Genomic DNA, 11,008 nt, shown 5'->3' with positions numbered 1-11,008 from the left:
TTATGTATATGCTGTACACTTGTGTGTATATGTTAACTTATTCTCCTTACTAAGAAACGACATCGCGTAACGTGTAGTAACTTGATCATGATACCCATAATATTGTGACATGCCACATCACTGTTTGTTTTCAAATCGTGGTAAAACAGGGTGGTTATATATATTTAGTTGTAGGCGTATCCGTCAGGGAATACCGTTCTAGGTGCGAATTCGAAGTCCCATATGGGTAGAGTATTGGCGACCCCCCCACCCCCCCACACCCCACCCCCCACCCCCACACCCCACCCCACCCCGACCCCCCTCCCCTGCCGTGATATGACTGGATTATTGTAAAATGCGGAGTAAAACCAAACTCACTTAAATAATAAAAAAGGTTGTACGATGGAGCGTCTATTATCCGTTTTACGTCTACCTACCTATCTTATTATGATGCCCATCGTCATTTGCCACCTCCCTCTTCATCCTTTGCTTCATCTTTTTGTAGAGAAAGAACGAATCTGTCTCTAACACCAGCCCCAGGATCAGCACCAGACTCAGAACAAAGCCTGATGTCCACATCTTGTGATGGCTCGTTCAAAGAACCCACACCAAAAAGGGCTAAAATGTCCAACCAGAGAACTAAAAGAAGCAGCACTCAGACGGAGACACAGTTACTGTCAGAAATACGTCTTTACTGGAAACGCCTGACGACACACGACCGACGGTTCATCACCTGTCCTTCAGTTGATGGTCTCTGCAACTTTATATAGAACATATGTTATCTGAGACGGTTTCAGATGTCACTGCTCGAGATAAAACTACTACGCCGTCGAGACAATTACTCTACATAATAATCGTCTAGTACGGTCTTGATTTTGCATAGGGTTTTGAACTAACACGTAGTTGATACGTAGGATACTGAAGCACAATGACCTAAAACGTTTACAATTCTCGTTGTAACGTGACATGCATCGATCGGTGATATTTCTTCTGTAATTAACACAACAAGTATAATTATTGCAATAGATAAGATTGCATCAAACATAATACTGTCTGAAAGTACCTCTTAAACGTTCAAAAAGTCGGAACCTTCCCATGATATGTCTAGTTGTATGCAAATATTTGACGCATCAGTGACAAAAAATTGTCCGAGGCAACTGAACCCTAGATCCTCCATGATTCTGTGCCCCGTGCGCGTGGGTTTCACCTGACTGGTAAACGTCTCAGACCTGCATCACTTCGGGCTTTCCTTCCACAGTTAGTTGACACGACTTCATATAACTGCAATAATGTCCAAAGCGGTAAACTCACTTACCCGCTATGATTTGGTCTGTGGTCGTATCCTCAAATTCGGTTGAAGTACTGTAAAATTATTGTGTAATAATCTCTCTCTCGCGGCTAGTGATGTCTTAACCATTTTTATTTATCGCAGTATAATCAATGTATGCGTTGCATTCAGTCGGTCACTCAACCGGACAATGGTTACTTTACTGGCTTGACTTACATTTGGGCTGCGTGTTTTTACGTAACCAAACAATGATTCGCTTTCACAATAATTGTCAACGTGCGTGTATATGAATGCTATTTTCATCTCAAATCCGTGTATCCCACGTCTTTAATTTGCATTTTAAATGAAGATGAACTTTGCATATAGGGCCCAACTTCTTTATTCCTTTTATGCATTGAAATTACGGATCATTCACATTTTTACCGTCCAATTCATTGAACTTATGGACATTAACTTCTTTATTCTCCTATGCATTGAACTTGTGGATATGAACTTATTTTACCATCCAATGCGTAGAACTTATGTTTTTTAACTTATGAATATCAACTTCTTTATTTTCCAATGCATTGAACTTATGAATATCAACTTCTTTAATTTCCAAGGCATTGAACTTATAAATATTAACTGTTTTATTTTCCAATGCATTGAACTCGTGGCTATCAACTTCTTTATTGTCGGCTATTAACTTCTTTATCGTCCAGAGCATTGAACGTATGAATAAGAACCTTATGAACCTCTTTGTCGTCATGTTATAGTGCAAACCATTTCAATACGTTGCTTTGAAACTTCATTTATCTAAAATACCTATTTGTTTCAATGTTTCCCCAAAAACACCTTTGTTTAAGGTATACAGCTAACATTCGGCGTATCTCCTCTAATTAAAAGCCCCCGGGGCATGTCCTTTAATCCCCAGCGCTAACTATTAATGTCAATTAACACCTCATCACGTATCCTCTCGACTTATTTCAACCCATCAACAATAAACATGGCTGCTGTCGGCTTAAACTTCACACCTGAGTCTTCGGTCTCCACCTTGAACTACCATCCGAGCGCAAAACATATGCTCTTGGACAGTTCAATACATTGAAAATATGGATATTAACGACTTCTTCGTCCAGTTCATTGAACATTTGATTACTAACGTCTTCTTCGTCAAATTCATTGAATATATGGATATTAACTTCTTCTTCGTCCAATTAAATGAAAATATGGATATTGACTTCTTCATCGTCCAATTCATTGAACATATGGATATTAACTTCTTCATCGTCCAATTAAATGAACATATGGATATTAACTTCCTCATCGTCAAATTCATTGAACATATGGATATTAACTTCTCCATCTTCCAATTCATTGAACATATGGATATTAACTTCTTCATCGTCCAATTAAATGAACATATGGATATTAACTTCTTTATCGTCGAATGCATTCAATTGAAGGAATACGTAAGTTGAAATCCATGTCAACACTCTCTTCACTTTTCTTATTCTCCGTTTTAATCAAACTGAGGAGGAAATGAAAGTACACCGAGTTTGTTTTTCATGTAACTGAAAATATAAATAACTGTTATTAAATTTGATTATTTAACCATTACTCATTCCTGCAACAGTTTGTAGAAAGTAATTGGTAGCTCGGTAATGTTTTATAAAAATAAAATGGTTCAATGAAGATAGGGTAAGAAATGAATTTGCAACCACATGACCACTAACATGTTTGAAAGAGAGGCATCATCTCCACCCTAGCCAGACGAGCCAAAAACATCTCCTCCACGCCCCAACTCCCAGAAGCCGAACTCAACCATCTCCGCACTGTCTTCACCAGTTACAACAATTACCCTGTCAAGTTAGTCAACCAAACAATCAATCGCACCCTCAACACCAGTGATAAACCTCCCCGCCAACAAACAGCCCCTTTCGTCATCAGCCTGCCCTACATAGGAACTACCAGCCATCAGATCCGCCGACTACTTGAACATGAAGCCAATATAGACGTTGTGTTCCAGAGAGGCCAGACAATTCAGAACCTCCTCAATGCCACAGGTAAACCACCAAGCACACGCAAACAAGATCCAGCTGGTGTTGTGTGTGAATGCGGCGACTCATATGTAGGTGAAACTTCAAGACCTCTCAATCAACGCTTAAAAGAACATCATGCCTCTGTCCTAAAAAAAGAAGACTCTAAATCTGCTATCTCTGACCACACCCAAATCCACCCCAGCCACAATATTAAGTGGGACAACGTCGACATCTTAACAACAAACCAGAAAGTCTACAAGCTCAGAAAATTTAGAGAAGACATTTGCATCAAAAGAATTCAGCCAGCCATAAACAGAGATCAAGGATACTACATCCCTCCAGCTTACCATGATCTCATCAGCTCGCCAAAACAACACTGAACTATTATCTCCCCACTGGCTTCCCATACATTCCTTCTTAGTAATCCTTGTGTTAATCCCATACCCATCAATCACTGTACATCAACCCTATCTCTTGTTTAGACTTGTCTTATCATAACTACCTAATCAATCAGTGCACATCAACCTTCTCTGTTATATAAACATCTTTCTATTGTTATGTATAGATATCATGCTCTTACCTAGTTTGTACATTTGCATTGTACTAAATGCAAGAACTACACAAACTCCATATTAGCAGATAAAATTATAAACAGAATACAAAGAAATCAAACAAACTTAAACCAAACACTCTATAAACAAAACAGACATCCAAATCCAAACTGCATACACTGTAATACCACAGAAGACATAAACCACATATTCACCACATGTAGTAAATATAAACAACAACAGCAAACACTATATAACTCTCTCCCGCCTAACTACAAAAACAATGTCACCATGCTATTCAAACAAAACAACCCTCCAGCTACCTACCTACAAATAGCCACTTTCCTTAAAGACACAAACTTACTAGCAAAAATTTAGACCTTCCCAAACAAATTCACCAAGTAATTTCCTCTCTTACAGCAATACTTTAGATTCGGATCGGGATCGAAATTCTCAGCGCGGACTGTCTTCTACGACGTCCGCGCCTCAAAATCTCAGCGCGGATTGTCTACAGTGACGTCCGCGCTCCCTACTCCTCGCGCGGATTGTCTCCTCCGACGTCCGCGCCCCAAACTCTCCACTATCCATTCATAGCAACTACATAGCCGTTCAACCAGCCATCCACCCAATGTCAAGGACAACAAGCTCACTGCCACACACGCCGACACATAGCCCTTACCCACCCACCCCCCGCGCTAGCCCCCGGTTTATTAGCTTAGGTTACCTACTCATTACCCCTATTTTTTCCCCAAATCATTATTTATTTATTCATATTATTATTATTTATACATCAGCTTAACTGATATTCTTTCTCTCTCTACCTATCCTATTTATTTTATACTCCCCAAGACCCTGGCTAACGTAGGACTTTCTCTATCTCTTACACGGCCTCTTATATTACTGCCTCTACAACCCAAACCCTTCTCCTCCTACTTTATCCCCCTTCATTTACAGTTTTTTTGGCTAGACGTTTATCATTATTACCACTATTCATGATTCTATAGGACCCGTCTGCCCCGAGTGCGAAATAGTCAGAGGTTGAAGCGCTCGTTAAATCTCCCAACTATAATGAAGACAGTACATGTCTATACATCATTTGCTTGATAACTGTGTTAGAATCTACACCGAAACGTCGCCCAATTGTAATAAATAAGTTGCTCATCCATAACAATTTTGTCTTAGTTAATGTTTGAAATATTGAAAGTTGATGCCGAAAATTGCAAATTTATTGATTTTCAAAGATGATTAAGTTTATTAACTTACCCTTCGGCAGCTGTGTATTATGCGAATTGGTTTAATTTTTAATCAAAATATATATTTTAGATAATAAAACCATGTTGAAGTATTCTTAAAGTGCTGACAAAGCGACTGTACAGTTCATTTTTAGTATATATCATTAAATATATGATTTAAAAAAACACTGTCTTCATTATATTTTCTCTTAATCAACAGATTCAAGTGATTTCTTTGACTTAAACCATATTATGGTTGAAATATATATCTTCTATAATGTTGTATATTAAAGCTGTGTTAGTGTTAAAGAATGGCCAGTGAGTTCGTGGCTCGGAATCAACTGCAAGAACAATAGTGGGACGTTATCATTAAATGGTTTAGTAAGGAATCCGATATCCTCGTGGCTAAATGAGAAGTGACACTTTTTTATCACCTTACAAATACTTTGTGTTTGTATTAATTAGTGTTACTCAGTAGATTCACATTTGAATGTGTTTGTTTTGTCGTGAGAGGCGACTAACGGGATCGGATGGTCAGTCTCGCTGGCTTGGTTGATGCATGTCATCGTATCCCAATTCCGTAGGTCGAAGCTCATGGTGTCAATCACTGGATTGTCTAGTTCAGACTCGATAATTTTCAGACCGCCATCATATAGCTGGAGTATTGCTGAGTGTGGCGTTAAACAACAAATAAACAAATACAACATGAATAAATGCACACTAAGCATCACCTCAATTATCGAGGTATTATGTTACCAGTCAATGTAAACATAGACTCTCAAGGTGGTTTCCCAGTCTTCTACAATTCGTTGTTTATGCGAAAATCTGGTGTCATCACTCATTTCCAGTGAACCAGTCATATAGTTTGCACCGCTATATATTGCCTATGTACGCTCAATGGAACCTATTTCGGCAGATAATCGAAGCTGATTCTGTGTAGAAAGTTGTGATGTATTGTTTGATAGACATTTCTTAGAAGTTGACGCTAGAAAAAGTGGACCAAATTTATGGATAACTTTTTTTAATATACTTTTATAGCGACGTTTCGGTATAGATCTCTATACCGTTGTTATCAAGCTGGAGGTAATGTCAACATGGTACAGGATTATGTATGGTAGGTGAAGGTTTAAGAGTAACAACGATGTTCATTCTTTAAACGTATTCAACTTACACCTAACTTATCCATAGCGTGTTTCAGCGTTTTGGCAAAAGATATCATACGTCGCCATACGTTACTGCTATACGTTGTAGTGTGGCTCGGCCATTAACATCCTCATCTTACATACGGTAAGTGATTCTACAACAAGGCTCTAATTGTTTTTACATTTCGTAGGCCAACCACCCTCAGGTCAGGGCCCAATTGTCTGCCTATGTTCATAACGCACTGTGTGGACTCGGTCTTCTTTGTCAACACCGAGGACAGTGCCCTATGTAGACGCGTGTTTGGAACTGTGTTAATACTACCATCGTAACATTAGTTCAAGATAGGCCACGGTGTTGGTTGTAAATATAATGTTGTTTTACTTGGGCGGAATGTCAACCAAAACTATCACAAGAAGTGAGAAATGTTGATACTGTGTTGAAAACTCACTGGATATGTGAATAAAGGGAGCACTTTAAGCATTATTTCTGTGAGTTTGTAATGAAAGTAGAAAGAGAATAGTACACACGTATTTCCCACAGTTGTACTTTGAAGTTTTTAAGTGCCATTTTAGATGTGTTTGAGAGTCAACGCGTGTATTCAATTCTAATGCTACTGTTCTTTGGTTAAACTGAACGAGGACTTTAAATGACTTTAGAATGTGTTTCTGCTTTATTAATATATCTGCAAAATATTTAAAATATTAACTAATGTAAATAAATAATGTATCAATAGCGAATTACCATACTTTTTAAAAGACTAAACTCGTTAAGGTTTATTTTCGATCGTTTATTAAAACTCCCTGAGTGCTATTTCCTGAAAATATAAAGCGACAAAAAACATTTTCATCTCCATAAGAAATCTCTGCCAAGAGTCCATTGTACGATTCCGACTTTATCATAAGCATGTAAATGTGTAATGGTGATGATACCGGTTGTTCGCGAAAAATGAACGGATCCTACCCAACTGGTGGTATCCCTTCACAAACACATGCAGAGGTAAGTAAGTTGCCGTAGTAACGGTCACTGTAAAAGTACAACCTGCAATATCATTTTTCTCATCACTAGTTTTTTCGTAACACTATGTGATGAGAGGTAGAATAAGATTTAACGTCGCGTTAAAAATAAGTGCCAACCCACTGATGTACAATGCCACAGTTTAGACCGCCCCCGTGGTCTAGTGGTGGAGCGTACGCCCGGACAGCGGAAGATCCGGGGTTCGATCCCCGGCCGCGTCATGCCAAAAGACGTTAAAAGATGTTACCTGTTGTTACCCTGTCTGGCGCTTGACAGTAAGGGGCTAAAACAAGGACTGGTCGGCTCGGAGTCAGTATACTGTGTGGTGTATTCATGTTAAACTGCGGCATGGTATCTCAGTGGGCAAGCACTGTAAATCGGCATCAGTCCGGACTAGTACAAGCAGACACACACACACACACACACACACACACACACACACACACACACACACACACACACACACACACACACACACACACACACACACACACACACACACACACACACACACACACACACACATACGTGTCATGCAGTATACTGAGTCCGAACCGACCAGTCCTTGTCTTAACCCTTAATACCGAGCGACAGGGTAACAACAATTAGCATCTATTAACGTATTTTGGTTTCACTCCAACTCCGTTTTCAACTTCACGCTGAAACAAATATAGGGGTGATAGGTGAGAATTAGCAGTCGCTTAACTTTGAAGTATGTGTATTGAAACAGTAGTCATAATGGGAAGACACCGAACCACCGACATTCCGCACTCCTGGCTCACTAGACCAGACTAGGACCGAACCATCTTCCCGAGGCAAGGGAGTTAACTGAGGTAAAAGTCCAGTTTTCACCCTTGCCTAACTTCTGCAATTATGGAGCTATATTTTGGCTGGACTGACGACTGTATTCATAGTCCAATCAAAATCGTGTAACGAAATCGGCATCCGGTTCGTCAACTGCCGTGCAGATTTCGGTTGATTGCACAAATTGTAAAATAAATGTGCCACCAATTCGGTGTCAACAGGTATTTTCCAAATCTTTTCATGTTCTCATCGAGGTGCTCATGTGAATTGATGCACTTCGCGAAATAAGACCTGTTTTATTACAATTTAGATCTTGATTGTCGATGCCGCTATTTTGCTTCTTGTCAATTGTATTGTGTTGGTGTGAATTCATTCATGTAGGTAAAACTAACCGTGTAATCTTAGTAGACATGTCACACATACACCAGTCATCCCCGAGACTCAAGGGGTTCAAGTTTTTACTCACGTAACAGATTCCAGTAAAACCAGAACTGGCAACATTGTAACAAATGTTATGTGACAGGCATAGCGACAATGATGCTGACGATACCAGAGCTTGTGAACAAATGAGGATGTTCGGCTGGTAGCCTTGTGAACAAATGAGGATGTTCGGCTGGTAGCCTTGTGAACCGATGAGGATGTCCGGCTGGTAGCCTTGTAAACAAATGAGGATGTCCGGCCGGTAGCCTTGTAAACCGATGAGGATGTCCGGCCGGTAGGCTTGTGAACAAATGAGGATGTCCGGCCGGTAGCCTTGTGAACAAATGGGATGTCCGGCCTGTAGCCTTGTGAACCGATGAGGATGTTCGGCTGGTAGCCTTGTGAACAAATGAGGATGTCCGGCTGGTAGCCTTGTGAACCGATGAGGATGTTCGGCCGGTAGCCTTGTGAACAAATGAGGCCTTCCGACTGGTAGCCTTGTGAACCGATGAGGATGTTCGGCCGGTAGCCTTGTGAACCGATGAGGATGTCCGGCCGGTAGCCTTGTGAACCGATGAGGATGTCCGGCCGGTAGCCTTGTGAACCGATGAGGATGTCCGGCTGGTAGCCTTGTGAACAAATGAGGATGTCCGGCCGGTAGCCTTGTGAACCGATGAGGATGTCCGGCCGGTAGGCTTGTGAACAAATGAGGATGTCCGGCTGGTAGCCTTGTGAACCGATGAGGATGTCCGGCCGGTAGGCTTGTGAACAAATGAGGCCTTCCGACTGGTAGCCTTGTGAACCGATGAGGATGTTCGGCCGGTAGCCTTGTGAACCGATGAGGATGTCCGGCTGGTAGCCTTGTGAACCGATGAGGATGTCCGGCTGGTAGCCTTGTGAACCGATGAGGAAGTCCGGCCCGTAGCCTTGTGAACGAATGGGATGTCCGGCTGGTAGCCTTGTGAACAAATGAGGATGTCCGGCCGGTAGCCTTGTGCGTTGGTCGCCACAATACGTTAAGTTCCGACACGCGGGTGGGTGAGTAGGTGAGTGAGCGAGCTGGTAGGTGAGTAGGTGAGTGAATGGGTGGGTAGGTGAGTGAGCGAGTGAATGGGTGAGTAGGTGAGTGAGCGAGCGGGTGGGTAAGTAGGTGAGTGAGCGAGCGGGTAGGTGAATAGGTGAGTGAGGGAGTGAATGGGTGAGTAGGTGAGTGAGCGAGCGGGTAGGTTAGTAGGTGAGTAAGGGAGTGAATGGGTAAGTAGGTGAGTGAGCGAGCGGGTGGGTAAGTAGGTGAGTGAGGTAGTGGGTGGGTGAGAAGGCGAGTAAGGGAGTGGGTAGGTAAGTAGGTGTGTGAGGGAGTGGGTAGGTAAGTAGGTGTGTGAGGGAGTGGGTGGGTGAGTAGGTGAGTGAGGGAGTGCGTGGGTGAGTAGGTGAGTGAGGGAGTGGGTGGGTGAGTAGGCGAGTGAATGGGTGAGTAGGTGAATGAGGGGGTGGGTGGGTGAGTAGGTGAGTGAGCGAGTGAATGGGTGAGTAGGTGTGTGAGCGAGTGGGTGGGTGAGTAGGTGAGTGAGCGAGTGAATGGGTGAGTAGGTGAATGAGGGGGTGGATAGGTGAGTAGGTGAGTGAGCGAGTGAATGGGTGAGTAGGTGAATGAGGGAGTGGGTGGGTGAGTAGGTGAGTGAGCGAGTGAGTAGGTGAGTAGGTGTGTGAGTGAGTGGGTGGGTGAGTAGGTGAATGAGCGAGTGAATGGTTGAGTAGGTGAATGAGGGAGTGGATGGGTGAGTAGGTGAGTGAGCGAGTGAATGGGTAAGTAGGTGAATGAGGGAGTGGGTGGGTGAGTAGGTGAATGAGGGAGTGGGTGGGTGAGTAGGTGAGTGAGTTAGTAGCTGAGAATGTTAGTATTTGAGTGAGTGGGTTAGTGAGTGAGTGATTGCATAGGTGAATGAGTGAGTTGGTAAGTGAATGAGTGAATAGGTGAGTGAGTGAGTGATTGCATAGGTGAGTGAGTGAGTGATTGCATAGGTGAGCGAGTGAGTTGGTAAGTGAATGAGTGAATAGGGGAGTGAGAGAGTGACTAGATGAGTTAGAAGTTGAGTGATTAAAAAGGTGAGTGAGTTACTAGGTGAGTGAGTTAGTAAGTGAGTGAGAGAGTTAGTAGGTGAGCGTGTGAGCTGGTATGTCACTGAGTAGGCGAGTGAGTTAGTAGGTGTGTGAGTGAGTGAGTGAGTGGGTTGGTTTTGGTGGCTGGCAGGGTGGGATGTTGCATTTGTCTGTTGGTATGGGGAATATGATATACATCCAGATTAAACTCCGGTGTAAAGTATCAGGTGTATACTAGTATCTAAAGTTATCTCAATGTATTCATGTGTAACCTTAGAATCAGATATACATCTAGCGTTAACTCCGGTGTAAAGTCAGTGAGTACCAAGGCCCCGTTCCACAAAGCGATCGTTGACCTAAGGTGATCGAAGCTCCCATACTTTGATATAGACTTACGACAGTCGTAGAGCTACGATCAATTTGTGGAAAGGGGCCCAGATGTATATCCAGTCTAAT

The 11,008-nt window shown here is 42.2% G+C and overlaps 2 protein-coding genes across 2 annotated transcripts in view; one reads left to right on the top strand and one right to left on the bottom strand.

Annotated features, from left to right (window-relative positions):
- Window positions 1-555, bottom strand: part of LOC124133069 — a 16,041-nt gene extending 15,486 nt beyond the window's left edge. The window contains exon 1 of the mRNA XM_046497294.2: window positions 417-555. The gene's annotated coding sequence lies outside the window, so the exon portion shown is untranslated. The remainder of the gene's footprint in view (window positions 1-416) is intronic.
- A 1,803-nt stretch (window positions 556-2,358) lies between these two features.
- LOC125383447 lies at window positions 2,359-3,668 on the top strand. Its single transcript, XM_048401584.1, has 2 exons — window positions 2,359-2,718; window positions 2,994-3,668. Exons 1-2 carry the CDS (start codon window positions 2,359-2,361, stop codon window positions 3,666-3,668), a joined length of 1,035 nt encoding a protein of 344 aa, XP_048257541.1.
- The last annotated feature ends 7,340 nt before the right edge of the window (window positions 3,669-11,008 follow it).

This window comes from Haliotis rufescens, unplaced genomic scaffold (assembly GCF_023055435.1).
Source record: "Haliotis rufescens isolate VD_foot unplaced genomic scaffold, xgHalRufe1.0.p SCAF_23, whole genome shotgun sequence".
Classification (NCBI taxonomy): domain Eukaryota; kingdom Metazoa; phylum Mollusca; class Gastropoda; order Lepetellida; family Haliotidae; genus Haliotis; species Haliotis rufescens.
This window is presented reverse-complemented; position numbering and strand designations above follow the sequence as displayed.